The sequence below is a fragment of the Trachypithecus francoisi genome, unplaced genomic scaffold, assembly GCF_009764315.1.
Source record: "Trachypithecus francoisi isolate TF-2019V2 unplaced genomic scaffold, Tfra_2.0 Lachesis_group5, whole genome shotgun sequence".
Classification (NCBI taxonomy): Eukaryota; Metazoa; Chordata; class Mammalia; order Primates; family Cercopithecidae; genus Trachypithecus; species Trachypithecus francoisi.
Window position 1 is genome coordinate 26,590,787 of NW_022681470.1, and position 18,892 is coordinate 26,609,678.

Sequence of the window (18,892 nt, forward strand, 5' to 3'; positions counted from 1 at the left end):
CTTCTAACTCCTGTTAATGTTGATATTTTGACCTCCTACAAATGAATCATGAATATTATTCACGGCATCTGGAATGATAACTCCTTCCCAGAAGGTTTTCAATTTACTTTGTCCTGGTTTATCAGAGGAATCACTATCCATGGCAGCTATAGCCTTGTAAAATGTATTTCTTAAACAGTAAGACTTGAAAGTCACAATTCCTTGATTCATGGGCTGCAGAATGATTGTTGTATTAACAAACATGAAAACAATATTAATATCCTTGTATATCTCCTTCAGAGCTCCTGGGTGAGCAGGTGCATTGTCAATGAGCAGTAATATTTTGAAAGAAATTTTTCTGAGCAGTAGGCCTCTCAATAGTGGGCCAAAAAATATTCCGTAAACAGTGATATAAACAGGTATGCTATCATCCTGGCTTTGTTGTTCCATTGATAGAGTACATGCAGAGTAGATTTAGCAGAATTCTTAAGGGCCTTAGGATTTTTTTAATAGTAAGTGAACACTGGCTTCAACTTTGCCAGCTGCATTACCCCTCAAGAAGAGTCTTGAAGCCAGGCATTGACTTCACCTCTCTAGCTATGAAAGTCCTAGACAGCATCTTCTTCCAATAGAATGGTGTTTCCTCTACATTAAAAATATATTGTTTAATGCAACCACTTCCATCAGTGATCTTAGCCAGATCTTCTGGAGAATTTACTGCAGCTTCTTCATCAACACTTGTTGCTTCGCCTTGTACTTTTATGTTAGAGATTGCTTCTTAAACTTCGTGAGTCAACCTCTGTTAGCATCAAACATTTCTTCTGCAGCTTTTTCACCTCTCAGCTTTCACAGAATTGGAGAGAGTTAGGGCCTGGCTTTGGATTTGGCTTTGGCTTAAGGGAATATTGTGGCCGGTTTGATCTATCCAGACCACTAAAACTTTCCATATCAACAATAAGACTTTCTGTGTTCATTGGAATAGCATTCTTCATTTCCTTCAAGAACTTTTCTTTTGCATTCACAACTTGGCTAACTTGCAAAAGAGGCCTAGCTTTTCACCTCTCTTGACTTTTGACAGCCTTCCTCACCAGGCTGAATTATCTTTAGCTTTTAAGTGAGAGATGAGATTATTATTTTCACTTGAACACTTAAGAGGCCATTTTAGGTTTAATTTTCATCTTGTGTCTCAGGGAATAGGGAAGCCCAAGGAGAGGGGGAGAGACTGGTGACCTACCTATTGGTAGAACAGTCACAACACACAATTTATATTTGCCATCTTATATGGGCACAGTTTGTGGCACCCCAAAACAATTGCAATAGTAACATCAAAGATCACAGATCAACATAATAAAATCCCGATGAATAAGTTGAAATATTGCAAGGATTACCAATCTGACAGCCATGAAGTGAGCACATGCTGTTGCAAAAATGGTACAGGTAGACTTGTTCAGTACAGAGTTGCCATACACCTTGTATTTGTAAAAAAAAAAAAAAAAAATACAGTATCTTCAAAATGCAGTAAATCCAAGCACGATAAAATAGTGTCTGTACAAAATATTGTTTAAAGATTTGATATATAAAGTTTTTCAGGAACATGTATACTTTTATTTTTTTACAGTGGTTTGAGGCAGGAAGGTGTGGTAAGAATAATGCTGTAATAGTTAACTTGTTCATATGATTGTCTTATTTAAATTCTACCAGTGAAGTTCAGGGGCTGTGGTGTGTTTGTTTTTTTCTGGGTTTGGTTTTGTTTCCCCTCCCCACATTTCCATCCAAATCTTAGGCAGTTAGTGTGTCTATACAAAATACTGGTATTCTTTATAACTGTTCTTTGGTCTTCACCTCTAGGTAGTAACTTTGCAGACCTCACTACTTAAATTAGAGCCTCCTGACTATGTTCGTCTGGCAGTGCTGGATTTTGTATCTTCTCTAGGAAAACTTTTTATACCTGAAGCTATCCAGGTAATATTTCTTAACTCTGTTCTTGTATTATTAAAACAAAATCTCTGTAAGAGTTAGTGATTAAAGGGATTTTTAGGCTTTTTCTGAAATTTTGCAATTACTGACAAAGTTGGGAAAAAAAACTATGTTTCAGACATTATAAAATCTATTTATAACTTATAATACAACTCATTTTAAGTTCTTTTCTTTTAGAAAAATATATGTTGATACACAAATAATTTTTAGTTGGCTGTAGTCTACCATGTTAGAATCTCATTCCAGTTGGGTTCTAATGTACAGTTCCTGAGGATAGAAAATGTATTTGTCCTATAGGGAGCAGCACATAACTAGGAAATTTGGTAATTTATTAAAGTTATTCTCTGTTCTTTTATCCATGAAAGAGAACCTGTTTGTTTTTAAAGACAATATTTTTGAAAATGTTGCAAAGTATGTATAGCTGACAAATGGATTATTTATAAAATTGTACTGCACTGGCCTGGCAATACACATCTACAGAATTTTAAAACCTCAGTAATTGTATATTGCAGTGCCTTCTATATTCCCAGGAGTGAGGTCAAGACCTGAAGAAATTTTTGAGATTCATCAGAACATAGGAGGCATTCAAAGCTATGAAATGAGATTGACTGATTTATCCATCTGGGAAAGATGATAAGTTTTTGCCGTATCCAGTGCTGTTTTAATTACTGGCAATGCAGTAATGAACAAAACTAATAAATCCCCACCGTTAGCCTGTTTAGAGGCAATAAACAATAACAGCATGGTGATATGTGCAGTATATTGAATGGTGGTGAGTGCCATGGAGAAAAATACAGCAGGAAAGGAAGATAGGGAATAGGAATGTGGGAGTCCAATTTGAAATGGGATATATAGTCAGTCACCAAGATGACATGCAAGTAAAAACCTGAAGTGCAAAGCATTGCATATGGGAACATGCCTCTTATATTCAGGGAAGCAAGTATAGCTAACACAGAGGTAGCAGGACTTGGCAGGTCATTTGAGGACTTTAGCTTTCACTCGGAGGGAAATAGGGAGCTACTGGAAGGATCTGAGTAAAAGAGTGACATTACCTAATATGTTTTAATGTGTGTCCCCTGGGACAGGATTATGGAAACTTGACAACACTGGGCTTACTGAATGTATGGCTATTTTATGATTATCTATTATGGTTTCTGTTTCTCTATTATAATAAGGCTTGGTTCTTTTAGGACAGAATTCTGCCCAACCTGTCCTGTATTTTTGCCTTACTGCTAGCTGACAGGAGTTGGCTGCTAGAACAACATACCTTGGAGGCGTTTACTCAGTTTGCTGAGGTAATTATAAAACTGATTTATCACAATGACTTTCAAACCATTTTAATATTTCAAATATTCCAGAACAATCCCAAAACATTTATTGAACTGCTTCTGTATTGCAATCGGAAAATTGTCTGAAGGGTACATTACTCCTTATTTCTTTTACAGCTTCTCAAAATGAGGCTTAGAGAAATGAAGTAAATTTCCTAAGGTCCTCTGAATAAACAAGGACTAGAACAGGCATACGCAGCAGGTGTGCTGACAGAGACACAGTCTTCCAGCAGATAGTATTTTTGGTTCAAATGATAATACATTTCATTTTGTACTATCAGTCATAAAGGTTAGGCTGATGAACCTAAACCTGTAAGATGGGTTGCTCCTTTACTCTTACTGCATTTGCTGTATAGTCATGCCTATGATCATAAGGGAGTCCAGAAGCATTAGTATAACCCAGCAGAAGTAATGAAAGCCTATAACACTTGTACAGAAGTTAACTTTATATTCTCCTAAGGGACCCTGAAGGAATCATGAGTTTATCACCTTTGAGGATCCTCTGGGACTCTTTTACTTAAAATGAATTTTTGGTTAAGGTAGCTCATAAAACTCATCTATTTGTCTTTGTAAGTTGTTGAAATATGTTAAAATTGGTCTTATTCATCAATTTCTTAATAGGGAACAAATCACGAAGAGATAGTTCCACAGTGTCTCAGTTCTGAAGAAACTAAGAACAAAGTTGTATCCTTTCTGGAGAAGGTACTTTCTTTACATGGCTCATGTTTTATTCTTTGTCCTATTTTTTTTTTTTTTTTTTGAAATTATGTAACTGTAACCAACCTGAGTATCTTCTTAAACTTTTCACAGTGCTCAGCACAGTGCTGACAGACTTTTACTAAGCAATTGAGGCCACAGAAGTAAAACACTTGGGGCCGGGCATGGTGGCTCATGCCTGTAATCCCAGCACTTTGAGAGGCCAAGGTGGGTGGATCACAAGGTCAGGAGTTCAAGACCAGCCTGGCCAACATGGTGAGACCCTGTCTCTACTAAAAATACAAAAAATTAGCAGGGCATGGTGGTGCACGCCTGCAGTCCCAGCTACTCAGGAGGCTGAGGTAGGAGAATTGCTTGAACCGGGGAGGCAGAGGTTGCAGTGAGCCAAGATCGTGCAGCTGCACTCCAGCCTGAGCGATAGAGCAAGATTGTCTCAAAAAGGAACACTTGTATCCAGGCAGTGAGATGACTAATGAGGATCCCTAAGCCATTAATAATCATAATTAAATACACTTGATCATATAATTAGGTAGGCCTGAGAGGATGTAAACATCCATATTTTGGGTATAACTTAGGCATGGCTTTTTTTTTTTTTTTGGCAGTCTCCCAAGCCAGGGTAAGCTCTGAGTCTTTTTTTTTTTTTTTTTTTAAGGGATGGCTTTTTTATTCTCTTTGCAGCCAAGGCCTGTTTTTATAATTAAAACCAAAATTTTGAGTAACAGGGTTCCTATATCTATGCATACTTTGGAACTTAGTGTGAGGAAATAATAGTTAATTGAAATACTAGTGGAACTGTTAAACCACAAATTTAGACTACCCGGAGAAAGTGAATTATTTTATAAATTACATGTAATGATGCACATGTTATATATTTTACATATATTATGTACTTTTTTTTTAGGTGGGACGGGCCCACTTGACTCACTGAACTTTATTTTTTAGATAGCTCTGTCGCCCAGGCTGGAGTGTGGTGGTGTGATCATAGCTTGCTGTAACCTCAAACTCCTGGGCTCAAGCATTCCTCCCACCAAAATCCTGGGATTACAGGTGTGAGCCACCACACTTGGCCTACTTATATTACATCTAAGCTGGATTTTAAGTACATGTGTGTAAACTGCTGTTGCCAGTTTCTTAGCTAATACAGTAAAGGTTAGCAGACTATCATTTTTTCCTGCAAAGACGACTCTATAACTTTTCTGTAAGGAAGAACACAGTAGAGTGATTTAATCCAGATTATACTAAGAGGATTTATAAGATCAGTCCATATGACTTTCAGAATTTGCCTAGTATGGTTGAACACTGAGCACTTACATAGATTATGTGGCCATTTCATATCTAGTAGAGTGCTAACATGTTGCCATTTGCTTGGTTTTTCATGGTCCCTGGCAGACTGGGTTTGTAGATGAAACTGAAGCTGCCAAAGTGGAACGTGTGAAACAGGAAAAAGGTATTTTCTGGGAACCCTTTGCTAATGTGACTGTAGAAGAAGCAAAGAGGTCATCTTTACAGGTATGGGCTGATTTCAATAGGGGCCAAACTTTAACAAGGCAAATTCTGCCCTTATTACTTACTGATGAAACAAACCAATGTGGTTTCCAGCCTCATGTTGAATTTCACATCAAATAGATCTAGACATGTAAAATTCTGTTTTATGGTAGCTGCTTTTAAAAATCAGAAGTGGGACTATACCATACCAAATATATTCTTTCAGTATGTTTGAATTATTGGTAGTAACCTTTAAGGGAAGTTACATATTGTACCAATGATGCTATAAATGCAGTCTTTACTGAACCACAGAAGAATATGAAAGAAACTTACTCTCCTAAATGTTTAGTTTGATTCCTTTCCTTATTAATCAAATCAGACTCCTAATAATTTTTGGCAGTATCTAAAGATCACATCTGCCTATTAAAAGGCAGAAATTTGACACCAATAAGGATATTCAAAATATTGTTTTGAGCACTTTAGTATAGTAGTAATTCATGAAGAACATTCTGATAAGTTTTAGTCAAACTTTCATAAAAAGAAAATACATTTATGAACTTGTTTATAAGACATGTAAGCTTGGACTATGCAGCACTTCTCATTGGGAGCCCTTTGGGACAGGATACTTCTTGTATACCACATACAAACTAAGACACTAGTAGTCGCACTCTGAATTGCTATGATAAAACCAAAATGGCTTTATATATTTGTGTAGGGGTTTCGGGGTGCACCCTCCTACCCTTGTGATCCAATGACTAGAATAAAATTTGCACGTAAACTTTATTCCAGTCCAAAAGGAAGGTTCTTTATATTTATGATATTATTTATGTTTTTTTCCCAGCCTTATGCAAAAAGAGCTCGTCAGGAGTTCCCCTGGGAAGAAGAGTACAGGTCAGCGCTGCACACAATAGCAGGGGCCTTGGAAGCAACTGAGTCACTACTCCAAAAGGGTCCTGCTCCGGCCTGGCTTTTAATGGAAATGGAGGCGCTCCAAGAAAGGATGGATAAGCTAAAACGTTATATACATACTCTAGGGTGAAACTTATGTCTGTACATTTTCTAACAAACAGATATAAAACAAATTTTGTAAAGTTGAATCTAGTGAAAATAATCTTTATTTGACATTTAGAGAACAGGATTGTGGGGAATATTCTCATTAAGAACTTTGGTACAATGTACTACATGTGGAACAGTCAGGAACTGCCCAGGTCCACAAAGAACCATTTACTCAGATAGTATAACTGTAAACAAATAAATAAGCTGCCTAAGGAAACCTCAGCAATTTAAAATCATTTATATAATTTATAGCTAAAATTTTTTATAGCTAAAATTTTTTTAAGTTGTATTTCATAATAGAGCTTACTCTTATGTTAAAGAAATGGCACAAAATTAAGCTAACCAGCTTGAATTCTTACATTTTCTTTACTTCCAGAATTGTCCTGGAAAAAGCAGTAAATTTGACCTCTCCTCAGCTACTTGCTCTTCAAAGAAACTGGCCTCAGTCAAATGCACAAAGGCTCTTCCTCCTGGAAACCAGTACTGTGAGCCTCACCACCCAGGGCTTTTAGCCAGCACTCGCAGTCAGTCTCATATTTCAGTTGGTGCAGACTGGATAATGAGCTCCTGGGCTGGGAAAAGCAGGCCACTTTGGGGTTTTCTTGTCCCAAGGCCTGCTTTTGAGGTATTGATTTTTTTTTTTTTTTAAAAGGGAATCCTTTTTCCTAAAGTTTGACTCACATCTATTGTCACCAGTTATTATCTTCCCAGTTCAGCTCCCCTTCTTCTTCCCAGCCTTCAGCCTCTCCCTGCAACAAAATAAAGCACACCAAGAACCCACTGAAACAAATCCATATGCAAATTTGAAAAGCAGGAATTTAAAATTTATCTTTTGATGCCAGAAACACTACCTCGTACTAAGTAAAATAACTTAGAGCTCTAACAGAAAGTTGAAAAGTAGGATTACAAAACCACAGCACTGGAAAATAGCTTTGCAAAAACCATAAAATCAAGTAAAAATCAGTGTAGATGACACCATATCCTTATTTTAATCTTTTTTCAAATAAAAAGGTTAAAATAGCTCATTAAACAAACACTTAGCCTAAGCATTGCTACATTTTTCTGGGGAAGGAAAGATACCAATGACAGAAACTGATTTTGTTAATTTTGTGCTTGACTTGATGATTGGGAAAATAGCACGTTGCTTGTTATAAATGGGATACTGCAACTAGGACCTATGAGGGAAATCCTAAAGCTAGTAGCACAGTTTACTCCATAAAAAGTACTCACCTCAGTAATTTCTGCTGCAGCAAATTTTGAGGAAAACTGCATCACTGAGGAGACTTCATCCTTTTTAGGGACCATTTCTGTCCTCAGTTCAGGTAATACAAGAAAAGCAGCAGAAGGCTTAATTTCTGGGATCATATCAGCAAACCAATCCATCTCAGGATCTTTTACTGGCTTCTTTTTTACTTGAATGGTAAATTCCTCTCCTAAACCAAGTTCTGATGGAACCTTAAGGGGCCTTTCTTGTGATGACACTTTTGGCGGCATGATTTGGTCTGGGTCATCCCCGCTTTGTACAAGACTAGTCTTTTGGGGTAGGCTTGATTTCCAAGGCATAGACTCTTCAGTGAGTGGAAGCAAAGCAGGAATGGGCTTCTGCTCCCCTGAGGTAACAGATTTTGTAGCAGTGATTCCATCTCCTGGGTTTACTTTAGTATCTAAGTTGCTGGGCTCGCAGTCATCCCAAGACGACTCCTCCATATCCAAGGTAGTGCACTGGGACTTGACAGCATCACATGGTTCTCTAGGCCAAATCTGTATGTTGACAGTTTGATTTTCAGGCTCCTCAGGCTCGCTCCAGTCAGGCCACTCCTCAGACTTTTTAGAACTTGATGGGAAGTTTTCACTGTCCTCCAAAGTATTTTTTATATCCGAGAGTCCATTTATGGGAAATTTAATAGGCCGAGAAAATGGATCGCCTGTAGGGAAAAGAATTATTCTCATAAAATACTGGTTAAGGGTAAGAACTACATTTAGGGGAAGGATAGCATTAAGGAAGTGTAAGTAGTATAGATCTAATTACTTGGAAATATCCATGCATACTAAGCAAAAGAGATCCCAGCAGAACATTACTCAAGATCAACGATGTAACATGTTATCCAAATAATTATATAATACTTATATTATTAACTCAGTGGAAGCATGTAAGTAATACCTAGCACATTCAATCCTTATTAAATATCTAAACATAGTATACTGACATAATTATCTATACATAAATAGAGAAATGCTCTAAGCCAGGCAGTGTTATCCTTGGGATGTGAATTACATATGCCTGAAAAAGTCTTGCATGCTCAAATAAGTTTGCCTAACTCAACTTACTATCCTCACTTTAAGCAGATTTCCCTAAGTGTAGTAGTTAAGGCACTGAGAGATCCTGTGCAATGTGTTAATGACTTTGCTCTCATTTCCCCAAACTCATTTAACCACAGAACTCTTTTTCACAACACGCCTATTAACATCTTTCAAAACTATCATTCTTGGTACAATTTGGAAGATGCCACACTAAGGCATCAGAAGTCTTAAAAGTATCAGTGCAAAAAAGAATTCAAGTAATGTCAGCCTGCTTTTCTCACCAATTACAAAGAAGAGGTAAGTATATATCCAATAGTCTGGAGAAACAAGATGAGACCAACGCTGACTATATAATTACAAATAAATCAGTCTCAAAACTCCCAAACACTCTTAAGCTTATTAGTCTCAGGAAAACATTCATCCAAGCAATGGAAAAACTATATAAATTTAATATTTCTACCTGTCTGTAAAAGAGTATTGTAGTAATCTCGCTGTATGTGCTTCTTGCTGTTGATGGGCATGCTGCCAGAAAAGAAACATTTAGGGAATATGCTAGAGAAGGGGTTCTCCAAGACTGGCGAGATCTGACTGTGCTTGCTGCAGACGACACGCATAGAAGAATCTGAAGGTAAATAAAAACTCCAAAACATGAAAGGGACAGTAAATTGCTTCTTGATCTATCACATGGTTGGTGGGCATAAGTTAAGTGAAATGGGTATATTTTAACACAGATAAAGGATAAAATGCAAGAGAGAGCATCTTCAAACATTTGAAGACATACACCCATTATGGAATGGACTGCCTGTCCCTAGAGGTGTTTAAGAACAGGCTGTGTCCACTCCATGTGGTGGTGATGAATAGAAAGGATCCAAGCATTATATAGATATAACCTTTGGGACACCTAGTTAAAAAATTACAGCCCTTCAAAACATGTTGGTGGTGATTTAAAACCAACTGATTCTACTTACTTTCCTTTTAAGAATAAAAGTTGAAGAGTATAAGCACAAGAATATGAATGTACTGAATACCACAAAACTATACACTTAGTAGTAGTTAAAATAATAAATTTAAGCTATGGACATTTAACACCAACTGGGGAAAGTTTCAAGAAATGTCCTTAACAGTTTACCAGAAAGTTCATAATAAAAATGGGCATTGGTCAAAATGATTCAATAAAATTTTGGCTAAAAAAAAAAAAAAGGATGTGGGGAATGGCCTGGGGTAAATTCTTACAATTAGGTCCCCAGCTCTCTTCAGCAGCACATCTCCCCTCCTCACCCCAGCCCTCTAAGGCCAGGCCTCTACAAGCCCTTCACTCTTATTTGTGCCACTGTCCTCCTTTAAGTCCTATCTAATGTCTTATCCGATGTCGTCTTCTCTGAACCATGTTCTCCACCTCTTTCAGGCAGACTTAATTTCGTATTTCCCTCTCATAGCTGAAAATGAGACCACAGACTCTATATCACCCTTTACAAGCTCTTTGCAGCCACGACACTGGTTTCATTAGCACCAAGGAAGAGGTGAACGCTCTTCAAAACTTCAGGAAGCCAATGTTGCTTTAAAAATTCTTTTAGCATCAAAATTAGAGAAAAGCCTATCTGATAACTCTTTTCTATTAAGTGTCTCCATGTTACCAACTATCAGTGAGAACTGGGTTAGAGATCCAGAATTACATAACAAGGTCATTGTCTTATTGAAGGCTATACAAAGGAGCAATGACATTGTTGATAAAAAATTCTTGTAAGACCAGAAATTACTGCTGCCTCCCAGGTAACATCCACTGGGAACATACCAGAAATAAGGACTTCCTGAAGTATCTAAAAGTCAACAGCTTTTTACCCCATAGGCCAAGAAAAGTCACAAGAAACTTAAACATCTAGTGTTAATAAGAATTGATGTAACCTTTTTGTAAGCTGACAGTATGTACTAAATTTAAAATACATCCTTTGGCCCAGCAAGTTTACTTCTGACATATAGTGTCCGCAGACGCTTAAGTCTCTTAAAGAAAATGATGTAGTATTTAAATATAACCTATGCATATCATCCCATAATACTTTAAATCATTTCTGGGTTACTTATAATACCTTTTTTTTGTTTGTTTCTTTTCTGAGTATTTTTGATCCACAGTTGGTTGAATCTGCAGATGCAAACCTGCAAATATGGGGGACCAACTGGAAAGATACATGTATAAAGATATTCATTGCAGCACTGTTTATAGTGATTACAAATCCAGAAATGGATGCAGTATCCTTGAATAAATAAATCACTGAATGAATTATGTTCAATGAAATATTAGGTAGCTTTCAAAGAGTAAGTTAGACTTCTATGTATTGGGAGACAGGTCCCTGATATGTTGTTACATGAAAACAAATTAAACAAGTTACAGATTTGTGCATGGCATTTTCTTACCATTTAAACAAAAATCCTACACAGTCTTGTGTCACTTAACAATGGGGATATGTACTGAGAAATGCATCTTAGGCGATTTTGTCCTTGTACAAACATCATAGATGGTATAGCCTACTAACACCTAGGCTATAAACTGATACAGCATGTTACTGTACTGAGTACTGCAGGTAATTGTAACACAGTGGTAATTATTTGTGTATCTAAACATAGAAAAGGTACAATAAAAATATAATGATACATGGTATACCTGTATAGGGTATTTACTATGAATGGCATTTGTAGGACAAGAAGTTGCTGAGTTACCAGTGAATGAATACAAAGGCCTAGGACATTACTGTACACCATCATACGCTTTATAAACACTACACTTAGGCTGCACTAAGTTTATTTTTATTTATTAATTTTTTTGAGACGGAGTCTCGCTCTGTTGCCCAGGCTGGAGTGCAGTGGTACGATCTTAGCTCACTGCAAGCTCTGCCCCCCAGGTTCACGCCATTCTCCTGTCTCAGCCTCCCGGGACTACTGGCACCCGCCACCAAGCCTGGCTAATGTTTTTGTATTTTTAGTAGAAACAGGGTTTCACCGTGTTAGCCAGGATGGACTTGATCTCCTGACCTCGTGATCTGCCCGCCTCAGCCTCCCAAAGTGCTGGGATTACAGGTGTGAGCCACCACGCCTGGCCAGGCTACACTAAGTTTATTTAAAAAATTTTTTCAATAGTCTTAGCTTACTATAACTTTATAAACTTTTTAATGTTTTTAACTGTTTGACTCTTTTGTAATAACACTATGCTTAAAACATATTGTACAACTGTACCAAAATATTTTCTTTATATCCTTATTCTGTAAGCTTTTTCTGTTTTTAAAATTACTTATTTTTACTTTGAAACTTTTTTGTTAAAAGCTAAGACACAATCACACACATTAGCCTAGGCCTACACAGGGTCAAGATAATCAATTTCACTGTCTTTGACCTCCCCAGCTGTCATGTCCTCTGATAAAAATGCCGCCTTCTGGAATATCTCCTGAAGGACCCCCTGGAGGCTGTTTCACAGTTAAACTCCTTTTTTTTTAAATCAGAAGGAATACACTAATGATTAAAAGTATAGTAAATATATAAATCAGTTACATAGTCATTTGTTATCATTACCAAGTATTATGCACTGCACATAACTGTGTGCACTATACTTTTATGACTGGCAGCACACTAGGTTTGTTTACACCAGCATCACCACAAACACATGAGTAATGCATTCCACTACAGCTACAACATCAACTGCCAATAGCAATTTTTCAGCTCCATTATAATGTCATGAGACCACCGTGGTATAGACAGTCGGTCATTTACGAGGTCCTTCATTGACCAAAACGTCCTTATGTGGTACACAACTCTATGCATGTGTAAACATATATTTGTGTATTTTTGCAAGCTTAAAAAAAAATGAAAGGATTTCCACTGAAAAGCCCCCCCAGAAGTTCAGAAAGGGAAATTAACTTTTTATTTATACTTCTTTATATCATTTGACTGAATATGACCCTCCTACATTACTTATATAATATTAAAAATCTAAAAAAAAATACACAAAAAGCTAGACTTTTTAATAATTCTTACCTTCTAGAGAAAGGTCAATATTTTTAGTAAAACTTGGGGCAGTGCGTTTGAAGATCTTGGTTCGTTCTCCTCCCACAACCACCTCTGGTCCAAGTAGGGAGACCAGCACTGCTAGGCTATGCAGAGTAATTGCCACAATGGAATCGCTAGTATCACGCAGGCCCAGCAAAACCTAGGAGTAAATGAGGTAATAAGGGTTGACAACCACAATACCTATCTCTTTCTTCCCCTGTAAATGAGCATTTGGGCTGCAAACAGATTGTGCTTATTCAGATAAACTACATTATCTTGGATATGTGTTCCAGGTCAGTGGCTCTCAAAACTACCTGTGGTAAAAGACCAGTATCTTCCCCTCCCAATCCATCATAGACTTACCATTTTTAAAAAATACAATCAAAACAAAATTAAAAAGACATATGTTGGGGACATAAAAATACTGTCAAATTGCTACAAAAGGTTTTAAATGTTAAGTCTTCATATCTGTACTCACATCACAGAACTGTAATAAACAGTTCACATACTGGCAGTGTTTTGCAGAGCACACTCAGAACTCGTCTAGGGCACTAACAGTTATGTTCCTGTCCATGCTCCTCTTTTCAGCTCTTTTCAAGGGTAGGACCTTAAAACTTCCTTTGTAAATGATGCATGTAACACCTGTCCCAAACTGAGCCCATCACGATCTCTTGTCCAGTAATATAAACTAGAATTTATATTTTCAGTTTATATAGGTTTACTTAAAATGAGGACACTATGCCAGGCAGTGACACGTGCCTGTAGCCCCAGCTACTCCGAAGGCTGAGGCAGGTGGATCACTTGAGCCCAGGAGTTCTGGGTGGTAGTGTGCTACGCCCCTTGGGTGTCCTGCACTAAATTCAGCATCAATATGGTGATCTCCCAGGAGCTGGGGACCACCAGGTTGCCTAAAGAGGGGTGAACCAGCCCAGGTTGGAAATGGAGCAGGTCAAAGCTCCTGGGCTGATCAGTAGTGGGATCATGCCTGTGAACAGCCACTACACTCTAGCTTGGGCAACACACACCCCATCTCTAGAATTTTTTTTTTTTTTTTTTTTTTTAATGAGGACAGAAAACTTGGAAGTTATGGGACAACCGTGTTTGGCCATGTGCACACCAAAACAAGGAAAGCTGGTCTTCAGAGAGTCAAAAGTCAAATGCAGAGAGAAGAAAGGAATTAAAAACGTATGGCTGTAAGCCCCAGCTGCACTTGATTTCCATCTAAGGTAGTCTAACATTTATTAAATTTTTTTGTTTTGCTTTAGCTGGTTTAAAATGAGTTTCAGTTACTTGCAACCAAAAACACCTTAGAATACAGTAACATACAGATACCAGGCAAGTACTGCTCTGCAGAGAAGGAAGGAAATGACCTTCAAAGCATCTGCACCAGCCAGACACAAGGCCAGGGTAACTGGCCTGCCTAGTGGAAGCAGCAGGGTGTGATAGGTATCAGGAATCTTTGGTTTTGGTCTTAGCTCTGCTAGTAATTCTCGATTGGTCTTTTTATTTTTCTGGCCTAGTTTCCTCATTTATATAGTAAGATCAAAGGTTTCAAACAGGACTCAAAAGATAATTATTAGGACCAATGCCAACAGATCAGGCACTTTCTGTACATGTAAACTAAAGCTTGTTTCTTTTACATATTAGAGTTCTACCCACTGAATATGATAATCATAAAACAATCCCCCAAGCCAAAAATCAGTCATCCTCAACACCTCTTCCATCTAATGAGAAACTGCGTACTACCCCTTCTGTGTCCCTCTCCTATATCCACTGTCACACTTTCCCTAGCCTTTGTCATCTCTTAGCTAAACTATTCTAACAGCTTCCTAGCTTATCTCCCTTTCTGTGTTCTCTCTTCCACACTGCTACCAAAGTGAACTTTCTAGCACACACAAATTGGCCCACTCTTCTTTAGGGGAAGCAGTTTCCTAAGTATTGAGAGCTTTCATTGCCTTCCACATGCTCAACATTTACTCTCTGATCTCAGTCCAGTTCTGAGACCTATGATGACACCTCCATGTCAGAGTTCCTGCTTCATTCCTCTTCTAAATTTCCAGACACAACTACATACTGGGTAAGAATTACTGCTACAGATGTAAATACAAAGTGCTATGTTGTAGTTAGTACAACATAGTGACTTTAAAGTCAGCCCCCTATGAAACACACCTCCAGTATCCATGCCCTTGAGTAAACCCATCCCACAATGAGCCTGGGCTGACTTTTGCAACTCTAGCCGAGAGAATGAGGCAAAAAGACTGTCAGTTCACAACCTACACTTTTAAGACGGCTTCTTTTGCCCCCTTTTTTTCTTGAGACTGGCCATCCATTTAAGAACTCCACCTACCTTGCTAGAGAAATCATGTGTGTGGGGAAAAGAAAGATCAGACTGTTACTGTGTCTGTGTAGAAATAAGTAGATGTAAGAAACTCCATTTTGTTCTGTATTTGAGATGCTTTTAATCTGTGACCCTACCCCCAACCTTGTCCTTGCAAGAGACATATGCTCTGCTGACTCAAGGTTTAAAGGATTTTGGGCTGTGCAGGGTGTGCTTTGTTAAACAAGTGCCTGAAGGCAGTATGCTAGTGAAAAGTCATCACCTTTCTCTTAATCTCAAGTACCCAGGGACACATACACGGCCAAACGTCGCAGGGACCTCTGCCTAGGAAAGCTAGGTATTGTCCAAGGCTTCTCCCCATGTGATAGTCTGAAATATGGCCTCGTGGGAAGGGAAAGACCTAATCGTCCCCCAGCCTGACACCCATGAAGGGTCTGTGCTGAGGAGGACTAGTGTAAGAGGGAAGAAGGTCTCTTGGCGGTTGAGATAGAGAAAAGCATCTGTCTCCTGCCTGTCCCTGGGCAATGGAACATCTCGGTGTAAAACCTGATTGTATGTTCTGTTTACTGAGAAAGGAGAAAACCGCCTTAGGGCGAAAGGTGGGACATGCTAGCGCAAGCTGCTCTTAATGCACTAAAAGGGTTTATGGAGATGTTTACATATGCTTATCAAGGCACAGCACTTTTCCTTAAACTTATGTCACAGAGATCTTTATTCATATGTCTTACTGCTGACCTTCTCCCTACCATGATCCTATTATCCTGTCACTTCCCTTTTTCTAAGATGGTAAAGATAATTATCAATAAATACTAAGGGAACTCAGAGACCGGTGCCGGCGTGGGTCCCCTGTATGCTGAGTGCGCCAGTCCCCTGGGCCCACTTTTTCTTTCTCTTTGTCTCTGTTTCTCGTTTCTTTTCTCAAGTCTCTCATTCCACCTAACGAGAAACGCCCACAGGTGTGGAGAGGCAGGCCACCCCTTCACATGTGGAAATGTCACTTTGGGGGACAGAAGCCCCCAGGCTCCCTGAAAATTCATGGAGAGAAAGGCCCAGCCTCACAGCCACCCCTTCCAAGATACCAAGGAGCCATTTTGCATGTGTCAACCCTTGTCGGCCCCCAGATGACTGAAGCCTCAGCTGGTATGTGGAACAGAACCTTCAGCTGAGTCCAGTCAATCCAAAGAATCATGAGAATAAAATGATTGTTGTTTTAAGGCACTAAGTTTTGGGGTAGTTACACGGCAACAGATGACTGAAACATGTCCCACTTACGAGCTCCTTGAAAGCAGAGAGAATGTTAATCTATCTCACAGGAAAATTATTTGAAAGACACCATATGATTGTAGTCTTTTAAAACAATTTTTTTAAAACCTCATACGAGGTTGAATAGTGTCCCTCCAAAATTCATGTCCATGCAGAATGTGACCTTTATACTGGGTTAGGGTAGGCCATAAATTCGATGACTGTTGTCTTTCTAAGGCCATGTAAAGACAGACAAGGAGGTAGGAAGGCCACGTGACAACAGAGGCAGAGGTTGGAATGATATAGACAGAAGCCAAATATCAAGGATTGCTGGGAGCTACGAGAAGCTTGTAAGGAGTCCCTTTCACATCCTACAGCCTTCAGAGGAAGCAGGGTCCTGGTGACACCCTGGTTCTAGACTTCTGGCCTCCAGAACTAAGAATAAATTTCTATTGCTTTAAGCCATGCAGTTTGTGATAATTTGTTATGGCAGCCTAAGAAACTAATACAAACCTTTCATTAGTTTCACTAACGAAACACTTCAGTGGGCAAATCATAATAAAGTTCCCTAGTGGCTGGTAACAACAGGCTAAAAGCCACTAATACAAATCATCTCATGTTCCTCTCTGTTCTAATTTAATTACTTTATAATAATTATGGATAATTACATTTTATGTTCACAAAGCACTCCATATATTATTGTTATTCATTTACCCTCCTGAAATTAGCAAACAATTACAGTTTTTCCCAGGTTAAGGCCAAATATGTCGGTTTAATCGATTTGCCTGTGTGAATGGAATGGAAATGCAATTTTAATTTCAGCACTTTGTATTCCACAGACTGCTGCCTCAAGGCTTTGTAAGCTATTATCTGAATACTTCCAAACCTCCTCCATTCTTTCAGCACTCTTTCCTCAGGTTCTGTGACTACCCCACTGCAAACTTGGCCTCTGACCTGTGGCAAGATGACTTTCTTCAGCTGCTCCTGAGTGAAGTGCTCCACGTAGGCCTCGATGTGAGACAGCAGAACCATCCGCACATGCTCTTCGTGAACTTCGAACAACTGGAGAAGCACGGGGATCACCCGTGACTGGAACAGGGCTGGTGAGAGCAAGCAAGGAGTTTCTCCCTGCGCATGATCTACCCGAAAAATCAAAGATTACAGATGAAAAAGCAAATTTTCATTTCGGTGAAGAGTATTAAGCATAATTCATGCACTGAGCCCAAAAGTACACATATTCTAAGTACTCTTCTAAATTTATTTTATGTTATTTTTTTTGAGATGGAGTCTCACTCTGTCACCCAGGCTGGAGTGCACGGGCGCAATCTCGGCTCACTGCAAACTCCCGCTCCCAGGTTCAAGCAATTCTCCTGCCTCAGCCTCCCGAGTAGCTGGGATTACAGGCACCCGCCACCACAGGCTAATTTTTTTATTTTTAGTAGAGACAGGGTTTCACCATATTGGCCAGGCTGGTCTCAAACTGCTGACCTAGGTGAACCGCCTGCCTTGGCGTCCCAAAGTGCTGGGATTACAGGCATGAGCCACCATGCCCGGTCAGCCAGTACTCTTCTAAATTCTAATGCTCTAAACCAAAGGAAAGTTCTTTTCTTGACCCAAAATTACTTAACGCTTAATTATGTTAAGTACACTTATCTGTAGAGTTTTTGAAATACTAGAGATCATACTTAGTATAAAACAAAGCTGGTATTTTAATAGAATTCTGAGTAACTTTTTATAAATTTATGTTGAATCAGTGAGGAATTTCATACACTAGATTTGTGACATACTGATATTGTTGTAGTTGTATTTGCAAAACCAGGTGTTAAATGCTACAGTGGGACTTTGATGCTGGATAGTCCTCTTTTTCCAATATTTATGGTAGTGGTTATCAGGCAGGTATGCATTGAGAATTATTTGGGAACTTTTAAAAAATATGTATACCTATGTCCTGACTCTGTTCTAGAAACAATGGATCAAGCAAAGAGGCAAATTTTTAAAAAGCAACATAGGTGAATCAGAGGCACACCCCTATGTAAGACCTACTGAGGAATAGGATGTAAGAGCTATAAAGAAAAATTTGTGGCTAAAGAGAATGATATCAAAGTAGAGATATAAGGAAATTCTAAACTGTAACAAAGCTTTGTTGGACTGAGATCCCTTTAAGAAAATAAATTCTGAAAGCAGGATTCTACGTAACTTAAAATTCTAGTGTTATATTAATACTATATTCTCTAATCTGTTGTGTTATCATCTATAGTGCTATAAAATTGTAAAATTCCAAAGCAATAACCTCTTTTCACATTCGGAAAAAAAAACCCTGAAGTCCCAAGAAGTAAAATGATCTCAGTGCTTTTCACTGAAAATAGAAAATAAATGGGTTGGTTTTGGTAAGGTAGGAGGTACAGGCCTAAATGATTCGTGATAAATGTAAAAGTTC

General features: G+C 38.5%; 2 protein-coding genes across 18 annotated transcripts in view; one reads left to right on the forward strand and one right to left on the reverse strand.

Annotated features, from left to right (window-relative positions):
- Nucleotides 1-7,576, forward strand: part of CUNH1orf112 (chromosome unknown C1orf112 homolog) — a 66,038-nt gene extending 58,462 nt beyond the window's left edge. For 6 of the 9 annotated variants that reach the window (XM_033199600.1, XM_033199597.1, XM_033199598.1 and 3 more), the window contains 5 exons: nt 1,828-1,941; nt 3,147-3,251; nt 3,906-3,986; nt 5,391-5,510; nt 6,328-7,576. In XM_033199600.1, the coding sequence (XP_033055491.1) occupies nt 1,828-1,941; nt 3,147-3,251; nt 3,906-3,986; nt 5,391-5,510; nt 6,328-6,525 (618 nt within the window). In that variant the 3' untranslated portion in view covers nt 6,526-7,576. Of the gene's footprint in view, nt 1-1,827; nt 1,942-3,146; nt 3,253-3,905; nt 3,987-4,094; nt 4,257-5,390; nt 5,511-6,327 lie in introns of those variants that run through there. The other 3 variants (XR_004434305.1, XR_004434304.1, XR_004434306.1) reach the window with 3 other exon arrangements.
- SCYL3 (SCY1 like pseudokinase 3) overlaps nt 6,584-18,892 on the reverse strand; it is a 44,016-nt gene continuing 31,707 nt past the window's right edge. For 4 of the 9 annotated variants that reach the window (XM_033199613.1, XM_033199611.1, XM_033199610.1 and 1 more), the window contains 5 exons: nt 17,410-17,594; nt 12,864-13,035; nt 9,304-9,465; nt 7,773-8,467; nt 7,175-7,291 (listed from right to left, as the gene is read on the reverse strand). In XM_033199613.1, the coding sequence (XP_033055504.1) occupies nt 7,232-7,291; nt 7,773-8,467; nt 9,304-9,465; nt 12,864-13,035; nt 17,410-17,594 (1,274 nt within the window). In that variant the 3' untranslated portion in view covers nt 7,175-7,231. Of the gene's footprint in view, nt 7,292-7,772; nt 8,468-9,303; nt 9,466-12,863; nt 13,036-17,409; nt 17,595-18,892 lie in introns of all 9 variants that reach the window. The other 5 variants (XM_033199608.1, XM_033199607.1, XM_033199612.1 and 2 more) reach the window with 3 other exon arrangements.